The 27,408-nt window shown below is 39.7% G+C and overlaps 2 protein-coding genes across 5 annotated transcripts in view; one reads left to right on the plus strand and one right to left on the minus strand.

The window, feature by feature from the left end:
- The window catches only part of si:ch73-389k6.1 (uncharacterized), a 36,992-nt gene extending 22,588 nt beyond the window's left edge, over window positions 1–14,404 (minus strand). Inside the window, exons 1-12 of one of the 4 annotated variants that reach the window (XM_056454465.1) lie at window positions 14,349–14,404; window positions 13,800–13,934; window positions 12,343–12,375; window positions 10,340–10,372; window positions 9,093–9,125; window positions 8,897–8,929; window positions 7,723–7,755; window positions 6,603–6,635; window positions 5,435–5,467; window positions 4,942–4,974; window positions 2,241–2,273; window positions 205–602 (exon numbers count right to left, since the gene is read on the minus strand). In XM_056454465.1, the coding sequence (XP_056310440.1) occupies window positions 205–602; window positions 2,241–2,273; window positions 4,942–4,974; window positions 5,435–5,467; window positions 6,603–6,635; window positions 7,723–7,755; window positions 8,897–8,929; window positions 9,093–9,125; window positions 10,340–10,372; window positions 12,343–12,375; window positions 13,800–13,887 (783 nt within the window). In that variant the 5' untranslated portion in view covers window positions 13,888–13,934; window positions 14,349–14,404. Of the gene's footprint in view, window positions 1–204; window positions 603–2,240; window positions 2,274–4,941; window positions 4,975–5,434; window positions 5,468–6,602; window positions 6,636–7,722; window positions 7,756–8,896; window positions 8,930–9,092; window positions 9,126–10,339; window positions 10,373–12,342; window positions 12,376–13,799; window positions 13,935–14,248; window positions 14,326–14,348 lie in introns of those variants that run through there. The other 3 variants (XM_056454466.1, XM_056454468.1, XM_056454469.1) reach the window with 3 other exon arrangements.
- A 2,351-nt stretch (window positions 14,405–16,755) lies between these two features.
- Window positions 16,756–25,832, plus strand: LOC130221913 (NACHT, LRR and PYD domains-containing protein 4E-like). The gene is made up of 7 exons (XM_056454470.1): window positions 16,756–16,924; window positions 17,553–17,603; window positions 17,878–17,985; window positions 20,092–20,173; window positions 20,593–20,788; window positions 20,884–22,681; window positions 25,648–25,832. The coding sequence occupies exons 2-7, from the start codon at window positions 17,560–17,562 to the stop codon at window positions 25,823–25,825; spliced, it is 2,406 nt and encodes an 801-aa protein (XP_056310445.1). The 5' UTR covers window positions 16,756–16,924; window positions 17,553–17,559; the 3' UTR covers window positions 25,826–25,832.
- Window positions 25,833–27,408: the final 1,576 nt, after the last annotated feature.

Consider the following 27,408-nt stretch of genomic DNA (forward strand, 5'->3'; position numbering starts at 1 on the left):
GTGTATTCAACACTTCTTACCATGGTAGTATGAAGCAGAGTAAAGATGTGAAGAGAAACGAGAGGAAAACACTGAAGCAGTTTCTAATGAAAGACGATTGCAACGCTGCACAAAATCAGCAGAGCTTTTATTATGCCACACTTTCCTGATCCTAAGCTCGAGAAGACCACAATTTAAGCAAAGCTAGTAGGAGTAACTACTCACTGCCTTTGGAGTGAGCATCTTTGAGGCGGGTATGGTGGGAACTGCGCCCTTCTTGAGGATCAGCCGAGAGGCGAATCCGGCCTGAAACATGCCCTGGTTGGAGAAGCAGTCAGGAGTGAAATGAGCCGAGCACACCATCAGCTTTGAGTTGACCTGCGCAGGGACGCGGTCGTAGATGAACTTCAGCCAGACCTCCTGACTGCTCTTGTCTGCGGGGAGCGTGTGTAGAGTGCTGACGTCCCCCGAGCAGTCCGGGACGTAGCATTTATAGCCGTGGTCTGCGACTTTCTGAGGCGTCCTGTCCGGCTGCCGCACGATCACCACAGCACTCCTGGACGCTTGGTTCTGCGGGACCTGCTGGACCAACTGCAGCGGCTGGCTCAAAACGAAGGCAGATCCTGACAGTAAGATCAGCGCCAGCGTTAGACACATTCAGTCTATCAGGATAAGCACTGATGTTGTGGGAACTTCAAAACACAGTAGATAAAGGACCCTTTCCATAAGACTGTAACCCTCATCAGCATCTTAAGTTTTGAATATACTGATTGTTTAATTAAACACATGAACATTTATATGCATTCATCTATGTATCATATCATCTTTGCATCAAATTACAAAAGACGAGTTACCGCTTGAGCAACGTGTTTGTAATGCAGTGTGTATGGGAGCGGGACATTTTGACATTACTCTCTATTCTGGCTGCCGTTATCAGTCTCACACCATCCATTTCTGAAAGTCTCAACTCAGGATCATTTTGAAAACGTACCACTGTTTACATTTCTGGAGAGCGCCAAATACTCCCAGGAGGCACGTTTTTTGCAGTGGTTTTCGTGAATCCACTAGAGGGCGCTGTGTATGCTTATTCAGATCTCCCATTTCTGCTGCTCTCGCGTAAATCCACCAGAGGATGACTGACTGATCGATCTTCCCCAAACACTCCATTATTTATTATTAGTGCTGCGCAAGAAACTAATCACGATTAATCGCAGTTACAATAAACGATTTAAAGATATGTGTGTGTGTGTGTGTGTGTGTGTTAAATTTATTATGCATATGTAATACACACTAGTGTTGTCTAAAGTATCGAGTTCAGTACTGGAATTTTAAAAAAGTCCACACGCTAACATTTGTACAGAGCATACTTAAACCAGCGTTTAAACCATCTGTTCTGCTGAGGGAACGGAACCAACCCTGTGCGGTCGGCCACTGCCATATTCCAAGATGGCAGCGCCCTGGCTCTAAAACTTTAGGGAAACATGCCCTTTTCTGCAAAATGCTTACACTAATCAAGTTTGTTTTAATATGCTTTTGTTAAAGTAGAAATGGTAGTGTTGTCACCTCACAGAAAGAAGGTCGCTGGTTTGAGCCTCGGCTGAGTCAGTTGGCATTTCTGCATGGAGTTTGCATGTTCTCCATGCGGGTGCTCTAGTTTCCCCCACAGTCCAAAGACATGCGGTACAGGTGAATTGGGTAGGCTAAATTGTCCGTAGTGTATGAGTGTGAATGAGCGTGTATGGATGTTTCCCAGAGAGGGGTTGCAGCTGGAAGGGCATCCACTGCGTAAAACATGTGCTGGATAATTTGGCAGTTCATTCCAAACCCCAGATTAATAAAGGGACTAAGCTGAAAAGAAAATGAATAAATTTCCCAGAGATGGGTTGCAGCTGGAAGAGCATCCGCTGCGTAAAATCTTGCTAGATAAGTTGGCGGTTCATTCCGCTGTGGTGACCCTGGATTAATAAAGAGACTAAGCCGAAAATGAATGAATAAGGTGGAAATCAATTTACAAAATAATGTAAACATGGCTGAGTGCTTCACTTCCACTTTAAAGCCGTGTAAATCAGTGGCTCCATCATTGAACTGCTCATATATCAGCTCATAGACAGAGCAGCTGATTGACACGAGGAAGGAATTTAAATTACACAGGAGAACAAGTCAGTCTCACTTGAACTATATTTAAAGATTTTGGTTTTATGGCACTATTTTAAGCCCAACAGTTCACCTAAAACCTGAACATTCTGCATTCGTGTACTCACCCATCATCTGTTGCAGAACTGGCTGACCCGATCCTGTTCAACAGAAGACAGAAACTCATGAAGCACTCGAGGGAGAGTAACATCAAAACATCTCTGACACTCTCAACACTAGAATAATCCACTTCCAGGCTCAGAGAAGTGTGCTGGCGTGTGGAAAACTCAACGCTAGGGCAAGATCTTTACCGGACTGTACAGCAGACAATGACAGCAAGCACATATGTGGATTGAGCTACCAACAGAGTAGTGTAAAATCCTCAAGGAAAAACTCTGATCAAGTAAATAAGAACGGAAAGCTTCTACATGATTGAGTTGGGGGGGGATATGATTCTTAGATGACAAAAATCGATTTATATTTCTGAATGTTAATTGATAACGTGTTGACAGAAGCAAACCTCTAAACAAGTGTATCAGACAGTTTAAAGACGCCACTTTTCACCCCACAGACTTCCATTCCCCAAACTGTTAACGCAAGCTCATGTGACAAGTTTCGCAGTTCACTGCGCTGCAAAGTTGAAGCTTGGTGAACTCTAATCTGTGAAATCGCATTACGTGACAGCGTGAGACCAATCAAAGATCAAAACATGACCTCTCTGGACAGAGATTTAGAATATGGACCAATCCCTCGCTTTTTTAATGTCTGATCATCTTGTTTAATCCCGCCCCTTTTCAAAATGCCGTACGACAGAATTTCGCATACTCAAACTCTACTGTGACCGCGGCATAACACAGAGCTGTTTACACCTGCTCACATCATGCGTTTTCTGATTGGATAAATATTTGATCGTGTTGGCGCCAACAGGTTAGTGCGTCGACATATAGCACCCACGGCGACCCGAGTTCGATTCCCAGCTCGAGGTCTTTTGCCGATCCTTCCCCTATCCCTGCTCCCCACACTTTCCTGTCTTTAAATCTCCACTGTTCTGTCAATAAGGTGAAAACCCCTAAAAAATAATGATAAAATTTTAAAAAAGATGTAAATGAGGTGTAAATGTCCTCAGAAACACATTTGAGATTGATATAAATCCAATTACACCACTTCAGGAGGTGCTCTGGGATGCATTAGAGATGAACTGGACTAGTCTGAATGCATCTTGTTGTTGAAACCGCATATGTAAATTTCACTCCTACAAAAAATTACGAGAGAGTGCGTGTTGTGGGCTGTATGATCATCACATATGCAAACACAAATGGAAAACCACATGATAGTTTGAGATGTGCACTGAAAAAAATTATTCAAAGATGATTCCTTGGATTTACTCAATTTTTTCACGTTAAGTGGTTGTAAACAATTTATTTAGGTTGAATTTAAACAAACAAATTAAGTTGAACATTATTAAATTTAATTTGTTTGTTTAAATTCAACGCAAATAAGTTGTTTGCAACAGTTTTGCATGCAACACTTTTTTCAGTGCGTGTTATTTGTTTCGTTGGATTTATTTTTGACTGTAGAATGGTCAAATTAAAGAGTGTGGGTTATACACAAATGAATGTAAACCCTGTAGAGTTTTGAATGACGTCTCCCACATATCTATATGACAAAACCACGTTTATAATGAAAGTAATCGCAGAGCCCACATTGTGTGCTTGTAATGGTGTTTTACAGCCGGCATATAAATCATTTGTATGCCAAATAAGATATAATAGCTTACGTTTCTGTAAATCAGGTTCCCTAATAACTAAATATAACAACCCAGGCTCATACTGAGAACGTAGTCCCGGGGACGTTTCTGGAGACCGCGAAATACGTAGCCGGGGGTATGTATGGCTGCATTTCATTTTTTTAAGCGAACGCTGCGGGGCGGTGTGACGCCGTTCCCTTCGGTGCTTGCTTGTGGAGGGCTTTCCCGCTGCAACCAGCTTGTCCGGTTAGCTCTTCGTGTACTCTGGCGGAGGGGCTGACCACGACGACGACGACCGGGTTTGAGTCCGGGGAAGAGCGGTTCCAGAAATCAGGTAAGAAAACAAAAACAAAAACAAAATTCAAAAAATGAAGCGAACAAGTTCATCACAGGGTGAGAATGTGGTCAAAATCTGAAAACGTGGTAAAAATCAGACGAGGGCTTTTCTTTTTCTGGACGGCTTTTGTGAATCGTCGTTGGTTGGGTTTAGGGACGGAGGAGGGTGGGTCAGCCCGCCGATTGGCCGGTCGCACGGTCAATCATTCTGTCATCCAGGCAGACAGGCGGAAGGTCGTTCGACAGTGGCCTCTAGCGGGTTTACGCGAGAACGCCGTGGAAAAAAACCGCGCACAGCGGCCTCTCGCGGACTCACGAAAACAAAAACTGCAAAAATACCTACCTCCCGGGACGTATTTCGCGGTCTCCAGAAACATCCCTGGGACTACGTTCTCAGAATGAGCCTGGGTTGAAATATAATGCAGTGTATCTGACACTTTAGTTGACGTAAGCTAATTAAATGTGTATATAGCGCTGGATTTAAGCATCCAAATGTAATTGGAACAGTTTTCAGAAATCAGAGAGCGATCCGTTCAGACAAAACACACAAAGTGTCCAGGTGTAATCAGGCTCGCTGTCCTGCAGAGTTTAGCTCCAACCCTAATAAAACACTCCAGCCTGTTGCTTTCTAGCGGTCTTGAAGACCTTCACTAGCTTTTTCAAGTGTGTTTGACTGGTGTTGGAGCATTTTTGGTGTTTTTGAGCAACAGAGAGAAGTCCTAAAAACTGATCACTCATGTACTCACCCATCATCTGTTGCAGAACTGGCTGACTTGAACCTGTTCAACAGAAGAAACAAACTCATGAAGCACTCGAGATGAAATGAACTCATCTCTGAGACACTCCACACTATAATAAACCCTTTTGAGTTCAGGGAAGTGTGCTGTTGTGTGAAGAACTCAATGCTAGAAGAGTGTCTTGTTGGTCTGTTTATCAGAGCCCACCATGGAACAAACAATATACAAGCCCGCCAGTATAAGACTGAAAACACAACCCGCCAGTATAACAGTGAGTGACGGTGTGCTCTGCTATTGGTGTGAACACATCACAATACATTCACAATGATCATCATGATCTTATCTGTATGAATCAGTGTTGAACGCCATCAAAACAGTAGCATAATAACCCATGTAAAGTAAATATGTAGAGCAACAGAAATGTTTAAAGAACTCTTTACTGAGCAACAGAGAGAAGTGTTAAAGTGACCAAAACCTAAACACTCATCCAACATGTACTCACCAATCACTGGCTGCAGAACTGGCTGAGTTAAACCTGTTCAACACAGAAACTCATGAAGGCTTGGATTCTGAATCGATTCACCAATGTCAAAAGTGTATTTAAGTGAAGTTTCATAAACTAATTTGGAGAGGAGCACGTGATATGATTGAGCACGTCTGGTTGCTCATCTGTAATCAGTAATAATCCAATCAGAGTGATCCTAGTTTACTATAAATGGATCATTTTCTTCCTACTGCTCTATCTTCGTTTGGAAGAATCCCCCCTTCCACCCCATCTCCTCCTTTTCCTCCCTTTTCTAAAGGGGGAGCTCTCGAGACATACCTGATCTCGGATCTCCTGATATGCTTATCGACCGGGCGGGAGCCCTGGGCTCAAATATCTCCGAGCTCAGGGCTCTCTCCCGGGACAGCATGCCAAACCTGCTTTAAACGCCAAGCATATCTAAGTGGGAACTCTTGAAATGTCAGGACGTTAAATGACAAAGAAATGATGGTGGAAGAAAACTGTAAAACAGTGTAGCGGCCAGACATGTACATTATGTTTGCAGCAGCAGCAGCGTAGCTGATATATTCAGCGAAGACCAAACACTTCAACATCGCCTTTTAACATATTCATTACTCTCAGAGAGTTGTCATGACAGAACAGCAGAAATGAACATGTTTTCTGTTAGACACTTTTACTGAGCAGCAGAGGGAATCTTTAGGAAACACTCCACCTTTTTATGAAAAGGCCCCATTTTACAAGCCTTCTACAGTTAAACGGTTGACTTGATCCATTTATTAATATATTCAGCTGATTTCTTGTTCTGCCAGGGTCACTTTTAGCTTAGCGAATTCGTCCATTAGCATTTTGTTCAAAATTCTTTCAAAAAGAGTTGTGATCATTTTCCTATTTAAAGCTCGATTCTTCTGTAGTTCGTGTACTAAAACAGACAGGAAATGAAAAATACTAATGTCTAGGGCGATATTACTAGAAACTATACTAAACTAAAAGTCAAGAAACAGATGCTGTACTATGCCTGCAGCAGGCGGACTGTTTACATATTCTGTAAATAAAATCTAGACCTACATTTGACAGACTCAATCAATAAACACTTGATGCTTCATGTCAGCTACATTAAACGCCTGGCCTTAAAGGGACAGTCAAATCTGAACGATCATGTACTCACCCATCATCTGCTGCAGAACCGGCTGAGTTGAACCTGTTCAACAGAAGAAACAAACTCATGAAGCACTCGAGGGAGAGTAACATCAAAACATCTTTGATACGATCAACACTTCGAGGTTCAGAGAAGTGTGCTGGCGTGTGTGGAACTCAATGCTAGGACAAGATCTTAACCACAATGATAATAAGCACAAATTTGGACAGAGATAATTGGTGGTTCATTCTGCTGTGGTGACTCCTGATAAATTAGGGATGAAGCTGAAATATAGTGACTGAGTGAGTAATTCAACTTGAGTGGAAAATTTGCACAAGTTGAAAAACATCCTGCGAGAATGAGAGCGAGTGATTGGATGCTCCGATTGATCAATAGGAAACAGTGTTAGCATAACGCTGTGTTCACACCAGATGCGGATGAAGTGTCAAGCGTAAGTGATCCACACGTAAAGTGAACGCAAAGCCGCGAATAAACATATCGTGGAGCGAATGACGCGATTCGCACGAATGAAGCGGCGCAAGTATAGCGTTTAGCACGATTGACGCGTGAATCGCTCGAGTTGGAATATCTTAACTTCAGCGGACATTCACGCTACGTTAACCAATCAGGAGCTTGCTCTTGTAGGGGCGTGATTATGACGTAGCGCCTGTAGTTGTTTTCCAGGGGAAAATCCTCTGTCGACACTGGACAACCGTTGATCAAACTGGGCTGGGCTCAGTCTGAAGCACCGCTGAAAGCCTCCACCATTGAGGTACAGTTTCTGGAGGAGTTGATGAACTCAGAGCTGCTGCACCTCTGAAAGGATCTAGTGGACTCAGACACGGCTCCAAACGAATCCATGCTGTTTTTCAGCCTTCCTAAAGCACATAAGCACAGCTATTCTCCTAATAAAATCCATGTTAGCCATTTAGCAATGAAGCTAGAGTAGCCGGGCAGACAGAAGCAAATGAAGTGGATTTGAGTAAATTTAAAATGTTCACACGTCTATTTACGTGCGTATAGCGCGATATATATAGTGCGTCTGGTGTAAACACAGCATAATAACCCTCATAGAGATCTGAAAAACAACAGAAATGTAAACGTTTTCTCTTGTGACCTGTTTACAAAGCTGTGAAGAACATTTACTCACCAATCACTGGCTGCAGAACTGGCTGACCTGAACCTGTTCAACAGAAGACAGAAACTCATGGAGGCTTGGATTCTGAATCGATTCACAAATGTGTTCATATGTCTGGATGTTAACTGATAACGTGATGAAGATGAAAGAACACTGTAAAGAAGTGTAGCAGCCGGACAGTCTAACAGATGCATGACGGCGGTGTGTGATATAGGAAAATAATAGTAATAATATTCTCTAAGGGCCAGGACACACGATCAACCTTCGGCTTCATTGGTCAGCGTTGAATCGGCTAGTGTGTTTGGAGTCTTCCACACGTCACCTCTTGACCATCGTCATTGGCTTACGAGAGCAACGATATTCACTAACCAATCAGAGCGCAGGTGTGAAATAGTGAAGTGACGAAGCCCAATTCTAGCCAAGTAGGAACAGGAAAATGGCCTCTTCGTGTTCCTACTTGGCTAGAATTGGGCTTCGTCACTTCACTATTTCACACCTGCGCTCTGATTGGTTAGTGCCCCCTGCTGGTGAGAAAAGACGTCCTCTTATGCAGACACAGAACGCGGCTCTCGTTTCAGTCAGTGTTTGTCTGTTTGGTGTGTTCATGTACAGCTTTTTGGTCCAGGCGTGAGGGCGACAACACAGTTGGAATTCGTGTTTCGCTAGTTGTTTGGTGTCGGCTTGGTGTGTGCCGGCCCTTAGACCTGTTCACAAGGCTGCTGAGACAGACATTTACTGAGCAACAGAGGGACGCTTTGAGCCAGGCGTATACTGTGCTATTTTGGGTCAGATTCTGAGCTGAATTTTAGCTTTGTTGAGTGTTGAGGTGAATAAACTCTCAGATCTGTGAGATACAGATCTGATTAGGGAAAAAAATTCATCTGTTGTGGTAGTGAATTTCTTCCTTTCCACTGAGTGGCGTAAATAAACCATATGCTAACCATAAACATAACAGAAGAAGAAGCAAGTGTTACGTGTTGATTTCATACACACAGTGTGAACTATGAGTCTGTATAGTGTGTGCTCATTAATCCTGAGCTTTAGCTTTACATCGCATGTGATTTTCCCATACAGTCTGAGTTTGTACCATGCTGAAATTACAACAACAACAAAAATTGAACAGTGTATGCCCGACTTAAAAGGGTTATTCGCCTAAAACTGAACATTTAGCTCTTTATTTACTCACCCATCATTTGCTGCAGAACTGGCTGACTTAAACCTGTTCAACAGAAGAAAGAAACCCGTAAACATCTTGAGGGAGAGTCAAATCAGGACACCTCTTGATTGGAAAGATTGTGAAAAATGTCCCGCCAGTATAAGAGCGAGTGATATTATCCGTATGAGTTTCAGCATGGTAACACATTCAGCTATCACTTACTCACCCATCACTGACTGCAGAACTGGCTGAGTTGAGCCTGTTCAACAGACGAAGACAGAACCACGTGAAGCATTTGAGGAAGAGTGAAATCAACAATCACTACAATAATCCAGTTCCAGGCTCAGGGAAGAGCGCTGTTGTGTGGAAAACTCAACGCTAGAACAGATCCTTGCTGGACTGTCTAGCAGACTATGACAACAAGCGCGTATTTGGATGGAGCTACCAACAGAATAGTGTCAAATCGCCAAGTAAACAGGCAATCAGATTTGTGCCGATAAAACAAACACCGTATCTATTTTCGTTGTTTAGATATAACCAAAATATTTCAAGAGTCGTGCATCACTCTCCACCCCATTATTTCCTCTGAATCGCACAAAACTGGTGTCATTGGTTTGTGCTGAAGAGTCAAACAGTGCAGAAATAATAATTAAATGCAAAGTAACAGTTCACTGTACACATAATTAAATACAATTAATCTTCGTTAAAGCTACAAACCGTATCATTTATGCATGATACTGGGAAAATATGCCATATTGTTGTTGAGTATTGTGATATTTCTTACCATTTAACTAACTTACAAAATTCTATTTTATCAGCAATTAAAAAAATCATCTATTGATGTGATGATCTTACTAAAATAAGCAGGTAGAGCATTTTTCTGAGCCAATTAAAGAACAATCTGTGAACGTTTGGCACATACAATGTAGTTAATTTAATGCACTTCTCTGCGATATGGATAGTTCATATATTAATATCACTATAACAATGACTTTTCATTATATTGATATCTACAAATGTTCTGTAGTTCAGTAGACTATAATCTCAAGTCAACATTGCAGATCTTGTGATGTGTCTATGACATAATGACAGCGCAAATAATACAACTGGAGCTGAAAATTACAAAATGTTCTCTGACTGTGTATAAGAGCAAGTGATCAGGTGTTCAGGTGTATGAAATAGATAATGATAAATATACATTGTAATATTATATATATATATATATATATATATATATATATATACTGTATATATATGTACGTATGTATGTATGTACGTATATATATATATATATATATATATATATATATATATATATATATATATATATATATATAATGCAGATCTGTAGAACAACAGAAGTTAAAACGTTTTCTCTTAAACCTGTTGACAAAGCTGAGACACTTATACTGAGCAACAGAGAGAAGTCTTAAAGTGACAGTCCACCCAAAAAATGAACAATCCTTTACTCACCAATCACTGGCTGCAGAACTGGCTGAGTTAAACCTGTTCAACAGAAGGGTAATGACACAATGAAATAAAGCATAATGTGTATGGCTATACTTATATATATATATATAGAGTTGAAGTTCTGTTTAACGGAGAGATTTTTTTCAACACATTTCAAGACACTTCTATACAGCTTACAGTGACATTTAAAGGCTTAACTAGGTTAATTAGGCAGGTTAGGGTAATTAGGCAAGTTATTGTATAATGATGGTTTGTTCTGTAGACTATCAAAAATATATAACTTAATGGAGCTAATAATATTGACCTTAAAATGGTGTTTAAAAAATTAAAAACTGCTTTTATTCTAGACGAAATAAAACAAATAAGACTTTCTCCAGAAGAAAAAATATTATCAGACATACTGTGAAAATTTCCTAAATCTGTTCAACATCACTTGGGAAATATTTAAAAAAAGAAAACAAAATTCAAAGCGAATAATTCTAACTTTAACTGTGTATATATATATATATATATATAGTTAAAGTCATATATATTCATATATATATATATATATATATAAATAAAAAACATCTCTGAGAGCCTCAACACTGGGCACTCCTTCCACTGCATCTGCATTGTTTTATATTAAATAACATTATATTCGTATATAGTAAGTGCTTATCCAGTGTGTGATAACCCCTCAGACACGGTGTAATGGTGGCAACTTCCCAAAACTTGTTTTGAGGGAATTAAACCATCGACAAACTTAAACTTGAAATCCCAGCTACAGTGTCAAAAATGCTGGGTTCCACTCAATGGATTTGTGTTGGGACAACATGAAGGAAATAAGTTAACTTATCCGTTTTTATAAATTTGAGTGGATTAAACGTAAAACAATTAGGTTGTCCTCAAAAACACTCAAGAATTGTGTTGATTCATTTTAGACAAGTAGTTTGAACAAACAGCAAACGTCATTTAGCTCAATAAAAGCCACCAATGGAGTGCCCATAATGGAGATAATCAAAAATAAGGAGTTGTGCAGAACAAACACTGAGTGGGGTCTTCACCTTCACCCAAAAAACCACGAGTTAACTTGTATATCCAATATTTCATCACTTCAAATATCACTCAAATCTTGTAATAATAATAATACTACAAATAATAGTTCCTTACATTTATATAGCAGTTATCTGGACACTCTTTACACAAGGGGGGGGATCTCCTCGTCCACCAACAGTGTGGAGCATCCATATGGATGACATGACGACAGCCATACTGCGGTAGACCACACACCACACACATTGGTGTAGAGGCGACAGAGTAATGAAGATAATTATGATAAGGGGATGTTTATGAGGCCTTGAGGGACAGAGGCCGGTGGGCAGATTTGGCCAGAGTTAAACAAAATAAATAAATAAATAAATAAATAAATAAATAAACAAAAGGTAATAAAATCAGTTTAAATGTTTAGGTTGTATTTCATACAAATTATTATTGGTCCATGTATCCTACTCCTCTTGCCACTTATTTAAAACGTAACCCATTGATTAAATGTATTTGGCATCGCTCAAAACAAGACAACGATTATAAATGGCTGCACATTCATCTAGATCAGTGTTTCCCAACCCTGTTCCTGGAGGCACACCAACAGTACATATTTTGGATGTCTCCCTTTTCTGACCCATTACTTCAGGTGTTGGAGTCTCTTCTGATGTTATGATAAGTTGATTCAGGTGTGTTTGATTAGGGACAGGTTGAAAATGTGGACTGTTGGTGTGCCTTCAGGAACAGGGTTGGGAAACACTGATCTAGATCAATGGTCTCAAACTCAATTCCTGAAGGGCCGCAGCTCTGCACAGTTTAGCTCCAAGCAGCTCCAGCACACACCTGCTTAATAGTCTCTAGTAGTCCTGAACCCCTTGATTAGTTGCATCAGCTGTAATTGATTAGGGTTGGAGCAAAACTGTGCAGAGCTGCGGCTATCCAGGAATCCAGTTTGAGACCTATGATCTATATCATCTACTCACCCATCATCGGCTGCAGAACTGGCTGAGTTGAACCTGTTCAACAGAAGACAGAAACTCATGAAGAACTTGAAGGAAAGAGAACTGAAACAATAAAAAGCCATCATTGGCAATATGTAATACATAAGATATACAATCTAAAACTGTCTTTAAGGTTTTTTTTTTATAAAAATTCAGCCATTTATGAAGGATTCACATTATAAAATATATATATTATTATATAAATCTCTCTATATAAAAGTCATTGTCTGATAACAATAAAAAAAGTGCATTGCAAAAGTATAGGTGCATGGTTTCTGTTGCAATATTGACATTTTTTTTACTAGAATATATATATATATATATGTATGTGTAATATATATATATATATATATATATATATATATATGTATGTATGTATGTATGTATGTGTATATATATATATATATATATATATATATATATATATATATATATATATATATATATATATATATATATATGAATGTATATGTTTGTCTCTCTAATGTAGTTTCAGCTCAAAATATAACAACCCAAGAGAGTTTGTATGATAAATAAACAACAAAAAATGTGTAATAAATATCAAAAGTCAAACTAACTTCACCTACAAAGCTAATGCTACTGTATGTTCACACCGAAAGCGGCGAGAGCGTCAAAGATTTTCAATGAGAGCTGGCGGCGATAAGCAGCAACAAAGAGCTTAGAATGACCAAGAGGCGACCTCAATAGAACGTTCCATTGCAACAGCATCACCCAGCAATAGCCCCGCGATTCTGCCATTATGGAGTGAAAGCGGTCGGCTGTCCACTGGATCTTATTGCTGTCGCGATGGCAAGCAGCTGCTTTGTTTTTTATTCATTTATTTATTTTAAAAAGTGCATCTTTCGTTCGTTCTGTAGCAGAAATATTATTTATTACATTCATTTTTGTTTGATGCAAACTATTTATTTTATTTTATTAAGTAACAGACGTTTTATAGCGGATCACTCATTCAAGCACATTTAAGGCAGCATGATAATGAGAAATGTAATCCACTGTTACTATTATTGTCATCATCGTCATCATTAATATTTGATCATTATTAGACATTCATTTTGGAATTATTGCACACAAATATCAATAAGTCACCTCAGCATTAGTTAGATAGTTGTTTCTGGTTTTTGTTAGTCCTAATTGATGTTGTTTTCAAATACAATGTCGATTCATTTTTGGTGGATGCTCCTAAACAGTTGAAGTTAATTTGGTAAAAAGTTAATTTCGAGCCCTGGATTATAAAAAACTTTAACTCAACATGTGATTTCACTAGTTAGAATTGACACAGAATCATTTTCTGAAGTGATATTATGAAGGAGAAAGTCTGAATGTGCGAATATAAAAGAAACTTTACCTCAATAAGCCCTGAGCTTCTAGCTGAAGATGTTTAGTGAACACACAGATAAAATGAGTTTTAATAAACAGACCTGTCTGTTCCTCAGACTCTTCTTTTTTCACTGTAAGCGCCTCTTCCTCAATCTTCACATCTTCACTCTCCAGTTTAACAGGCTCCATCTTTCTTCAGTCGATTCAACAGTTGTTTTCTTTCTGTTAGTATTGTTCTGTTAAATATAAATATATATTAAATAATATTATTAAGGTTTCAGGTAAATCAGTGATCAGAAAACAGCCTGATAAAACATAAACACCCAAAACTGAACTACCACCACACATTTACAAACCAACACAGACTGTTACAGTTTATTATCAGTGTGTTTTGTAATATATATCTGCTTTAACCTTCATACAAGCGTTTGCAGGGTTTATAAAAAGTAAAGACGCATATTTCTGCTGGTCATGTGCGTAAACTTATCCTAATAACAGCACTCGTTACTGTTAAAAGCATTCAAACATACTATATAAAGCATTAAAATACTTTTCATGTCACATCTCTCAGCGTCACGTGTACAAACATTCAGCTTTAATCGAGCGGTTTGCACGAGTTTATCCTCCTCCAAAGCTTTAAAAACACAAACCTTTCTCCTGTGGACGCACAGACGCACGAGTGCTTGCAGCCCGGGCTAATGACGTCACAGCACCACGCCAAAATAAAAGTCCCGATCAATCGCTAACTCCTCACAGCACACAGAAGACATTTAGGGCACTAATATAGGGTTTCTCAAATAAAGTAAAGAACTTTTTGGAGAAGTATTAGAAGGCACTATTATCATATCACTACTATTATGACTACACTATTTATTTACATATGTCACTGACTCTTGAGATATTGGACAAAACATCTCCAGCAATTGTAAAAGGTTAAAATTTAAATACATTATTAGAATATACCCTGCTGAAAAATCCAACTTAAACCAGCCTAGACTGGTTAGCTGGTTTTAGCTGGTCGACCAGCCTGGTTTTAGAGGGGTTTTGGCCATTTGCAGGCTGGTTTCCAGCTATTTCCAGCCTGGTCTTAGCTGGTCAGGCTGGGAGATGACCAGCTTAAACCAGCTTGACCAGCCTAGCCAGGCTGGGAGCCCAGCCAAAACCAGCTATGTCCAGCTTAAACCAGGCTGGTCAAGCTGGTTTTAGCTGGTCATTTTCCAGCCTGACCAGCTAAGACCAGGCTGGAAATGGCTGGAAACCAGCCTGCAAATGGCCAAAACCCCTCTAAAACCAGGCTGGTCGACCAGCTAAAACCAGCCTAGGCTGGTTGAACCTGGATTTTTCAGCAGGGATATATTTAGCACAATTATCCCCTCTGATTTAATTATATCATTATTCTTTCAAGCTGGTGACACTTATAGTCTTCTCACTACTTCTAAAAGTGTATCCACAGATTGTGGTTCAGTCATTCACAAGCATTAAAATGAATAACATATTATTTTAATAATGCAAAACCAGCTTAAACCAGCCTAGGCTGGTTGGCTGGTTTTAGCTGGTCGACCAGCCTGGTTTTAGAGGTGTTTTGGCCATTTCCAGGCTGGTTTCCAGCCATTTCCAGCCTGGTCTTAGCTGGTCAGGCTGGAAAATGACCAGCTAAAACCAGCTTGACCAGCCTAGCCAGGCTGGAAGTCCAGCCAAAACCAGCTATGTCCATCTTAAGCCAGGCTGGTCAAGCTGGTTTTAGCTGGATTAAGCCGGTCATTTTCCAGCCTGACCAGCTATGACCAGGCTGGAAATGGCTGGAAACCAGCCTGGAAATGGCCAAAACCCCTCTAAAACCAGGCTGGTCAACCAGCTAAAACCAGCCAACCAGCCGAGGCTGGTTTTAGCTGGATTTTCCAGCAGGGAAGAATATCCTGATAAGGAAAATATCATAATTGTTACTATGGACCCTAAATGAACCCCTAACCCAGTTTACCTCTGCACACTACGTCAGTGTCTTTAAATAAATATATCCAGATTCATTTATTGTATTTCTGCAAAACTAAAAGATCTATAATCACGAATCTTGTTCTCTTGCAGATCTTAATATCAAGTACACCTATCAAGGATAAATCATATATAAAAGACATTTTAAAATAGTGCATGTCTTATCAGCTAATTAAAGGATGACTAGAGGAAAATGAGCCGTGTTTCTGCTTTTAACATGTATTATAATCTATTTCTAAGCGAATATAGACCAATAAACAGATATGTGGATTAAAATAAGAGAGTGATCACCAAACACCTCCACAAATAGACAGATAATACATTTAAATGAGGTGCTGCTAACAATCAATAATATACAAGCTGCAAGATTTCAACTAGGGCGACACGGTGGCTCAGTGGTTAGCAGTGTCGCCTCACAATGAGAAAGTCACTGGTTCGAGTCCCAGCCGGGTCAGTTGCCAAACACATGCGCTATAGGGGAATTGATTAACTAAATTGGCCGTAGTATATGAGTGTGTGTGTGAATTAGTGTGTATGGGTGTTTCCCAGTACTGGCTGTGTAAAACATATGCTGGATAAGTCGGCGGTTCATTCCACTGTGGTGACCCTTGATAAAATTCAGGGACTATAGCTGAAAAGAAAATGAATGAATGAACATTTCAACTAAATTAACAACAGTTTTGGCTTTTGGTCCTGACTAATCTAATGTATAAACACACTTATATTATTGAACAGCATCCGATAGAGAGTAATAATTCATCAGAGATCTGTAAAGGGTGTACTCATTTATATTTTCATCTGTAATCTTATTTTATTAGTCCAATACTGCTTTAAATATTTTTCAGAGACCTCTTGGATTTCATTTCAAATACATTTTTCTCTATTCTCATATATATATATATATATATATATAATATTATATTACACTATATATATATATATATACACACACTATATTACACTATATATAATATATTATACTTTTTCAATATTCCTTTAGCACACTCGTGCTCAGAGAAGCTGCACAGATATCTTCAGCTCCAGTGGTTTATGTGTTGTCTTCAGGACACGCCCACAGACAGGAGAACCTCATGAATATTCATGTCAGTGTCACTCTGTGGAGCCAGTAATATTTCAGGATATACCTGTAGATCACACAGGTGTGTTTTAGTGAAGTGAACGAGTCAAAGAGCTCAGATTGTGTTCCTGCTGCACAAGAGCGTCTGTACTTCTGCATGTGAGTTTCATTCTTCTACATTACGCTTATTTGTGGAGATGATGAAGGGATTTTAGATGTGTGAGTGTGATTTAAATGTCTGATCCTGAAGATCAAATCCTCCAACACAGATTAAACACTGAGTCAAACACGGTCATTTAAACACTGTGTCTAAAAGCTTTCTTTTTTAATCCCTTTAAAGTGTTTGTTCTCTTCTATATCAGACTGACTCAATAGTTTCCAATAATTCAGCATTAAATATAACTCTAAACATTCAGAGTCACCAAATCAAAAGTAAAGTTAAAGCAGACCTTCCAGTTGAACAGGAAGAGAAGCTGCTGAACAACAACAAGCTGACGATCCTTAAACAGAACTGCATTTAACCTTTAACCGTCAGAGTAACTCATTAACTAACCAAATAGCCTCTTTAATAGAGAAGACATTTTAATACTAACTCAATCAACAGTTGACTAAACCTGAACTTATCTTGATAAACTCTATATAACATGCATTTATCTTAAATCAAATGTGAAATAGCTGGGGTGTCAGATCAGGGGTTAAACCAACTGCATTCATGTAAAGGACTATATATATATATATATATGATTGTTTCCTGAACGCTCTGCTAATGTCTGCATTGGTGTTTTAGCTGCAGTATGGCAGAGGAGCGAGTAAAGGACTCTCTCTCAGAGAAACACAGGTATTGACTCTGTTTTTACACCATTATTTCAACACTTTCTCTGAAGAACAAAGACCAACAACAATGCACTTATTTGTGTTGCTATTGCCTGATCAAATGATGGACAAAGCTTCAGTTTAACTTCAGGAAATGTGTTTAGATCAGTCTAGATTACAGACAGCTTGATCTGGATATTATATTAAACTGAACAAACTCATATTTCTCTGATAAACTCTTGTAAAGGAGACTGAAGTTTCTCCTGCAGTTTATTCCTCTGGTGTGTTTGTGTCTTCAGTGTGAGATCAGGATCACGTGTGTACAGCTCTGTGTCTCTGAAGAGTGACCGGTCTAAAGATGGTCCTCCTCCAAACCTCAGTGAGAAGACACCATCATCAGTCAAAAGGTATTCAGTCTTTTACATTATTGGACACACTTGGACTGTATTGAACATATTATTGTGAACCAACAATCCAGAAAATAGAGTCATTAGTAAATGAATCAGTTGATTGGATTAATCAAATGACTCAAAGACTTTTGGTGAATTAAGACATTTACGGACACCTAGTGATGGTTTTACTTTCTTATTCAGAGTGTCTTTTAGACAGGCAAGGGCACAAAACAAGCAATCATAATCAAGAGTAATCCACAAAGACTAATCCAATATCCAGACAGCTAACAATAAAAACAGAAATAGTCTAAGATTAAAACACAAACCAGTGAAACACGCTCTGAGTGTACATGAACGAGTAACACACCTGTAATCCACAAGAGCACTCCAGTAAACAGAGGCAGGGGTGCCGCTAGGGGTGGGTGAGTTAGGACGATTCTAAGGGCCCATGCATTTAGGGGGCCCCCAGAGACATTAATAAGGGCCCGCTCCTACACACCCCCATGCCCCCCACCCCCCTCACTCGCATCCGCGTTCTCAACCATCCACCCCCTCTTCACTTTTAAATGTGATCTCACCCCTCCCCCAATCCCGCTCTTCACTTTCATCCATGATGACTTGTCAGAGGGCCCGTGGCAGCTAGCGGCGTGTAGTCCAGGGGTTGGAGTGTGTGGCGGCTCAGGAGTAATGTGGATGTTGAGAGACAGAAGGAAATGATCCGATGTTTGTAGTGGAGTTACTAGTGTTTGATCAGCGAGGCAATGTCGAGTGTAAATAAGGTCTAGCTGATTTACCTGATTTGTGAGTAGCAGAAGTAGGTGCTCTTTTGAGGTCGAAAGAGGCAAGCAGAGTCTGGAAGTCAGCAGCTTGAGGTCTTTCAATGTGGATGTTGAAGTCACCTAGCACCAACAAGGGAGTGTCATAATCAGAAAAAGATGAGAGAAGAACATCCAGTTCATCTAAGAAGTGACCTAATGTACCCGGTGGGCGGTAGATGACAACCACATCTATGCAGAAGGGGTGGATAATGGTGACTGCATGGAATATAAAGGAGCTGATTTTTGGCAGAGACGTTCTCTGAGTGAATTTCCATTCTTTATAAATCAGTAGTCCAGTCCCACCCCCTCTCCCTGTCTGACGAGGAGTGTGGGAAAGAGAGAAATTAGTAGAAAGAGCTGCATGTGAAGCAGTGTCTTCCGGTCTCAACCAGGTCTCAGTTAGAGCCATGAGATTATAGTCAGAATGAGTGGCTATGGAGGTAATAAAATCTGCCTTGTTAACAGCAGATTGACAATTCCAGAGGCCCACAGAGAGAGAGAGTTGAGAAATAGCAGATACCTGTATTGATCGAAGGTTGTGAGGATTGCGCCTGCAGCGTACCTCTCGTGCTCTGCGAGTGTTAGTAACAACAGGAATTAGTAAACACATAATAAAAGTGCAAGGAAAACAATAATGAGTGCAGAGATAAAGTAAAATAATGAAGTAAAAGTACTCAAGTGCTTTGTCGGTGTCTTTGCTTGGTGGAGTCGCGCAAGTAGAGTCGATGGTCTTTACTCTTGTCGGTTTTAGAGTCGCGCAGGTAGAGTCGATGGTCTTTACTCTCGTCGGTCTTCACACGAGGCGGCCGCGACCGCTGCCTCAGTGAGAGTAGCTGCTTATATACACCCCTGAACACCTTGCTGGTTGAATTCAGCTGGACACGCCTCCAGAGTAAAAACACCCGAAACTGCGGCGGGGGGCGCAAAACCGTCCGCACTCGACCCACAAGCTCTTACAGTAACCAAGGAAACAGTGGGTAAACTTGTCTAGTACCATTCACAGACAGCTGAAAACAAGTTTAAATGTCCTACAACCATACACAACCAGCTGAAAACAAGTCTAAGTGTTCTCTAACCAAACACAGCAACTGAAGACAAGTCTAAATGTACTTACACGGTGTTGCTCTAGTTGCTAAAGTGCTTCTCCTGAAGTGCTTCTCGCAGTGGCCCAATAGCACAAGTCTACTGTACTGACTGTCTCCTTATTATGAGAACTACAGAAAATGTATTGTTTTCAATGTTTTTAAGATATATCTGTATTTGTTTGTCTTAAAATATTTACTGTAGTTTTATCTGTTAACAGTTTTGAATACGAGTTCCCAGATTCAAGAGACGAGACTCACAGAAGCCAAAAGAGTTTCACAGATCTCTCGAAGATCTTCCAGGTGGGAAAAATGATTTAAAATTCATATTATAACAGACAATATGTTTATTGAAAGATCTTATATCTGTCAAACATCTCATCTGTAGTTGTAGTAATTCAGACATTTGTCCGGTTTTTGTTCTCAAACTGCTCCTGTGTCTAGGACTTGTTCTTTACATGTCTCATCCAAAGCCTTCTGCTATGTTTTAATGTGGTTTGATTGTTGTCGTTGTGAAATGGCTGAAATTGTTCAGCATAGTGATATGGAAATGTAATGTGCTCAAAGCCTGCCTGAACAATTTTAGCTGAAAAAAACAGAACACCATAAAAGGTTTAACAGCCAGTCAGAATTGAGCACTTACAGACATGTATTATAATATATTTACTGTATGTGAATGAACGTCTTTGTGAAATATTGTTCTTCTCTTTTTTGAAATAAAGAATCTTGAGAGTGAAATGATCAAGTTTCTGAAGAAAGAACTGCAAAAGTTTAAGAAAATCTTACAAGAAGAAAACAAACACGAGTTTGTAAAGGAGTTTAATGAGAACAGAAGCAGAATCACAGAAGCAGCTCTTGATCTCACACTCTTCTTCCTGAGAGAGATGAAGCAAGATCAAGCTGCTGATACTCTCCAGGGTAAGAGACTCATGGGTATCTGTCAGACTGACACTTACTAATATAGCTGGAAAAGTCAAGACTAAAACTCTCTGTTTCTTTGCTTCTGTGTTTAGATGAGCTGTTTTTCATCAATCAGCTTAAATATAGCCTGAAGAAGAAATATCAAAGTGTGTTTGAAGGAATTGCTCAGCAAGGAGACTCCACACTTCTGAATAACATCTACACAGATCTCTATATCACTCAGGGTGCGAGTGAACAGGTCAACACTGAACATGAGATCAGACAGATTGAAGCTGCTTCCAGACGTCATCAGTCACTAGAGATACAAGTTGAATGCAAACATTTGTTTGAAGCAGCTGAACAAGACGAGCAGATCAGAACTGTCCTGACAAAAGGAGTTGCTGGCATCGGGAAATCAGTCTCTGTGCAAAAGTTTGTTCTGGATTGGGCTGAAGGGAAAGAAAATCAAGACATCAGCTTCATATTTCCTCTTCCATTCAGAGAGATGAACTTAAAGGAGAAAGAAAGACAAAGTTTAAAAGACCTCATAACTCAGTTTTTCCCAGAGACTAAAGGACTGAACCTTACAAGAAGCACACGATTCAAAGTCCTGTTCATCCTTGATGGATTGGATGAATGTCGTCTTCCTCTGAACTTTGCTGGTAATGAGACGTGTCGTGATGTATCTTCAGCAGTCTCTCTGGATGTTCTCCTGACGAACCTCATCAAGGGAAATCTGCTTCCTTCTGCTCTCATCTGGATCACCAGCAGACCAGCAGCTGCCAGTAAGATTCCTGCTGACTGTATCGACCGGCTGACAGAGATACGAGGATTCAATGATGCCCAAAAGGAGGAGTACTTCAGAAAGAGACTCACAGATCAGAATCAGGCCAGAGAAATCATTGATCACATTAAACAGTCAAACAGTCTCTTTATTATGTGCCACATCCCAGTCTTCTGCTGGATTTCAGCCACTGTTCTCCAGAACATTTTGAAGGAGAACAGAAATACTGAACTGAAACACAGGGCTAATGCTGAAACACTGCAGGAATCTCCCAAGACTCTGACACAGATGTACACACACTTTCTCCGCTTTCAGATCCAGCAGAGCAGAAGAAAGTATGATGGAGAAAACACACCAGATGTCTCCTGGGATCCAAACCTCATCCTTTCACTGGGGAAACTGGCCTTCCAGCAGCTGGAAAGAAACAATGTGATCTTCTATGAGAGCGATCTGAAAGACTGTGGCATTGACGTCTATAAGGCATCGGTGTACTCAGGCATGTGTACCCAGATCTTTAAGGAGGAGACGGGGATCATTCTTGGTACCATGTACTGCTTTCTTCACTTGAGCATTCAGGAGTTCATTGCAGCCCTTTATCAACATCTGTTTCTAGACATCAACAAGAAACCTTTACCTATTTTTAGAAAGAAAAGCAAAACTAAATGTATGATTGATTTGCTGAAGACTGCAGTGGACAAGGCTCTGGAAAGTGAGAATGGACATCTGGACCTTTACCTTCGCTTCCTTCTCGGTCTGTCACTCCAGTCCAATCGACAACTCTTACGAGGCCTGTTGACACAGCAGGATGACAGAGACCAGAGCAAAGAGGAAATAATTGCCTACATCAAGCAGAAACTTGAAGGGAATCTGTCTCCAGAGAGATCCATCAATCTGTTCTACTGTCTGAATGAACTGAATGATCAAACTCTGCTGAAAGAGATTCAGTCTCACCTCAATACAGGAAGTCTGTCATCTGCTGACCTTTCACCTGCCCAGTGGTCTGCTCTGGTCTTTGTGTTGTTGACCTCAGAGGAGGAGCTGGAGGAGTTTGAGCTTCAGAAATTCCAGAGATCAGACGAGTGTCTCATCAGACTATCAGCAGTCATCAAATCCTCCAAAAGAGCTCAGTAAGTCAAAGTGCTTCTTTCTCAAATTAAATAATAGAGTATATCATGTTAATGAACATGCACAATAGTGATGTCATCTGCACTTGAAAATACATTAATAATTGTTTCTTATTTAATATTTCAGTGTTTTTTAATAACGTTTAGATTCATGTTTTGGCAGTGGTTGTTTAAGGGATCGTTTACCCAAAAAATAAATGTACACATTTTTACTCACCCTCAAGGGGTTATAAACCTTTCTCAAACTTTGTATCTCCTGTTAAACATAAATGAAGATGCCTGTAGAAAGAAGCCTGTAACCATTGACTTACACACCAGTTGTTTTTCCTACCATGTAGGTCAATGGCTAATGGTTTTCAGCTGTCATAAACTATTATCTGTTAAGCAGAATAAAAAGATCATAAAGGTTTGGAACCACTTAAGGGTGAGTAAATGTTTAGGAGAACTATCTCTTAATAAACAGAAATAAGCCAGTAAACTACATTGTCTATTAGCGGAAATTGCACACAAGTCAGCTATAAAATGATACAGCACCTTAAAAGTCCTTTCTGGTAAGAGTGGAATGATCACACTGATGTTGTTTTCTCCATTCTGTCTATTTTGACCCATCTCTATGTTGATAATTATCAGGTAACACGGACTACGTTTACATGGACATCAGTAATGGAGTTATTTGCCTTAATCTAATTAAGACAATAATAAGATTAAGGCGTTTACATCAGCTGCTTTTTGAATTATAAGTTGCTTTCATGTTGCACATAATTCAATTATTGTCATCAAGTCACCACACTATCCGCATTTTCTCCAGAGTTTCCTGTAGTTTCAGGTGTTTTATTTTTAATTTGTCGACTTTACGTACAGTTTGGCACTTTCACTTTCATTCGGGAACATTTCCTGCATGCCCCCTGTGACAAACGAGATATTAGATGCATCTATGAACTGCTGGAAGAGTGTTGTTTTAATGGAAGTTCATACCGCATGCTGAACGGAAGAAAAAGCCTCCGCATTTCACAATGCTGACGTCTGTGGTCTGCACTGACTCGGTAGGGGCAAAGAGTGGCAAACAGCTGTGTGTGTGTGTGTGTGTGTGTGTGTGTGTGTGTGTGTGTGTGTGTGTGTGTGTGTGTGTGTGTGTGTGTATATAGACTATCCTGTTCGAAACGCGCTGATAAGTCCTACATGACGGTAATAGTTCAATTAATGTGTTTACATGTCTAAAATCAGCATACTCCACACGTCTTAATTCGATTTCACTTTAGTTTGATTATCCTTAATCAGATAAAGTTAATCAAAAACCGCTGTTTATATGGTTATTCTTAATCACAGTATTGTCTTAATCACATTAATATCGAATTATTGGTGTCCATGCAGTGTTGGGCAGTAGCGTCACTACTTGTACTTAACTACATTTCTCAGTAGCGTGGCGGTAGCGTCGCTACTTTCAAATCAAATGTAAAAATCAATGTAAAAGTAGCTTACTTTTAAATCAAATAGCTTTTCAGTAGCGAAGCTATTTTATTAGTAAAGTAGCGCAGTAGCGTCCACACAAGCTACATTTACCATTTGCAGATCAATAAGTGACGGCACCGACACTCACGGAGCAGTGAGGCCGGTGTCTAGCCGATGACAGTAAATCCATATGATGGCGAGAATGATGATTTCTTCTTCTTCTTCCTGTTTTACGGTGTTCGACAACAACGGTTTTGGTGCATTACTGCCACCTCTGGTGAAACTTGCTTGATGGAAAGATGACTGAGGGAGAGGAGTTATTTCCTCATGACCATACCTCCAGGAGTACATGTTAAGATGCAATAACTTAATTCCTGATGCTGATATAGTATTTTAAATGTGTAACACCTGGTGTTATTGGATTGTTTTAGCTGTTATATACTATAATGTGTCTCTGTTTAGTACAGCAGATTATTTACAGTAAATAACTGAACTGAACTATTCTGCCTCATATGTTTCATTGACACTTTTATTGATCACTAAGATGTGATTGACTTGGGTTTAAGTTGCTTTAAAAATGAAAGTTGCAAAAATAGTTTAGATGTAGCTAAGCCTCTTTTGCCAAGTAGCTTTTAGCTTAGCTTGCTACATTTCTCAGGGGGTAGCGTTTAGTGTAGTTAAGCTACATTTTAAGTAGAGTAGCTAATAGCTTAGCTCACTACATTTTTCTAGTAGCTTGCCCAACTCTGTGTCCATGTAAACACACTCAGACACAGACACACACAGATAATACAACAGTACCAGGACAGGACAACCAGGACCATGACATAGCTCCCTTCTAGGAGAAGATTCCAGATGATCCTCAGAGGAAAACCCAAAACAAGAGTGAGTTCAGCAAGCTGGAGGTGTTACAGTGGACAAGGGTGATGGGGGAGAGGCAGGTAAATGAAACCATGACAGGGTACAGGACAGATGGTGAGGGGGAAACTGACAGACAGGTGAACAGGAAGGAGGACAAAGCCAAGGCAGGGACTACTGGACAGTAAACCAGGGCAGATCCTGTGGATCAGGATAAACAGCTGGAGCACAGAGATATAATGTGTCCTTAAATTTAGCATTCACAGGTGAGGCAGTCCTTATCACTGGCACTTCTAAATAGATGTATTGATTTTCTATATTTCTGTATCTCTGTTTGCTTTGATTTGTCTGTTGATATGCAGCTTTTACATGTGCTAAAGGAAATGATTATTATTTAGTTTGTTCATGTGTTTTATTGTCTGTCATCTGTGGACCTTTGTGTATGATCTTCTCGTCTTTTGATTAAAATATTTCTTCATCTATTCAGACATCTGAAGGAAGCCATTTACTTGTGTTGCATAAACCTAAATCCTATTAAAAGCTCAAATCACCAGATGTGCTCACTAATTAGTGAAGTTAAACCAGTCACTACATTCATACATGCTTCAGACTATTAAACACACCAGATCAACACATACATATTGTGTTTGTCCTCTACACAGGCTACAGGGCTGTTATCTCACTGTTCAGTGCTGTGAGAGTTTGTCTTCAGCTCTACAATCCTCAAACTGTGTCCTGAGAGAGCTGGAGCTGAGTAACAATGACCTGCAGGATTCAGGAGTGAAGCTTCTCTCTGATGGACTGAAGAGTCAACACTGTAAACTGGAGACACTGAGGTAAATGATTCTCCACTCAGCAATATCACACAGACAGTTACATATTGTGTTACCAACTGTGTGTATATATATATATATATATATATATATATAGCAATAAAGGGTTTAATCTTTTAAAAACACCGCTGTAACACATTGAGCCACTGAACATTGCTCTTAAGATGTTTTTCTACAGGGGGAAAGTGTGAATTTCCTCCAAACCTCTCAGATATAGTCTGTGTCAGTAAATGCAAGACTATTGATGAACTCCAGCATAACACTGTATGACAACGCTTCAGATGACTGATCTAGAGCCTACAGCTAATTAATCTGTCAGATTCTGGAGTGCATTACAGCTCTAAAGAACATTATAAATGATGAATGATCTTAAATAAAACAAACTCATTTATAGAGATGGTATACAACTATTTTAAGCCCTTTCAAAGATTTAATGGCTTGAAACTGTTCAACAGACTGGTCAAAAATACTCGTAGTTTACCTTGTTAATAAAGGGTTTGCTGAATAATTGCAGACTCCTGCATTTTCAGATGGAGACTGTTCTTACATGTGTATTGATTGCTGACACATTTAACATATTACTTATGATATAAATAAACAATGCATATCTAATTTTAGATCTTCAATAGAAAAGCTATATTCCATATTTTAATGAGACGGTTTTATTATGGTGGCTTGAAAAGCCAGCATACTGTTATCTATCTTAAACTTATTATTAGGCTGGCTTGTGTAGCAAGCCAGACTACTGTTATCCTATTTAAACTTATTATTATTATTATTAATATTATTATTATTCTTCTTCTGAGACTAAAAATTAAACTCTATCTCCTCCTAGAGCTTTCAAGCTATGACCACCAAACTCGCACCAGACCTCCGAACTATTCGGACTCGGATTGCTATATCTCCTCAGACTGATCCGACTTTCGGTTTCCCGAAAAACGTCCCGGGACCACCGGAAAAATCCCATAGACTTAACATGGGGGCAAACTTTGTGACCTCATAACTCTGCGTCAGACTGTCGCACAGACTTCTAACTGGGCTCATTTAACTCAGACTACCTAACTGCCAATAACTGATGAGCTTTAAACTTTCTAGCCACGCCCTAGCAACCACTTTTGGACCCTAGAAACTGTCCCATAGACTTCCATTGCAAATGATGCTCATTGACTTTACATTGGATCAAACTTTGTGAGCTCATAACTCTGCATCAGACTGTCATACAGACTAATGGCTGAGCTCATTTAACTCAGTCTAGCCAGCAGCCAATCACTGATGGCCTTTTAACTTTCTAGCCACACCCTAACAACCAGATACTGCACCCTAGCAACGGTCCCCATAGACTTCCATTATAAAGGCCCAGATTGATATCATCATGCTGCAGTGTTGTAGAGACATGGGGGTTGTTTTTAACTCTTCATACTGGCAAGAAGCTTTGATACATCATCAGTCTAAGCTGTCAATCAACTCCATAGCAACAAAACAGACTAACCTAGCAACGATATAACAGCAGCTATATCTCAGCATCAGAACATCGTAGAGAAGCGGGGGTTGGCTTATTTGACTCATGCTAGCACACCATAAATCCTGTAT

Source organism: Danio aesculapii, chromosome 4, assembly GCF_903798145.1.
Source record: "Danio aesculapii chromosome 4, fDanAes4.1, whole genome shotgun sequence".
NCBI lineage: Eukaryota > Metazoa > Chordata > Actinopteri > Cypriniformes > Danionidae > Danio > Danio aesculapii.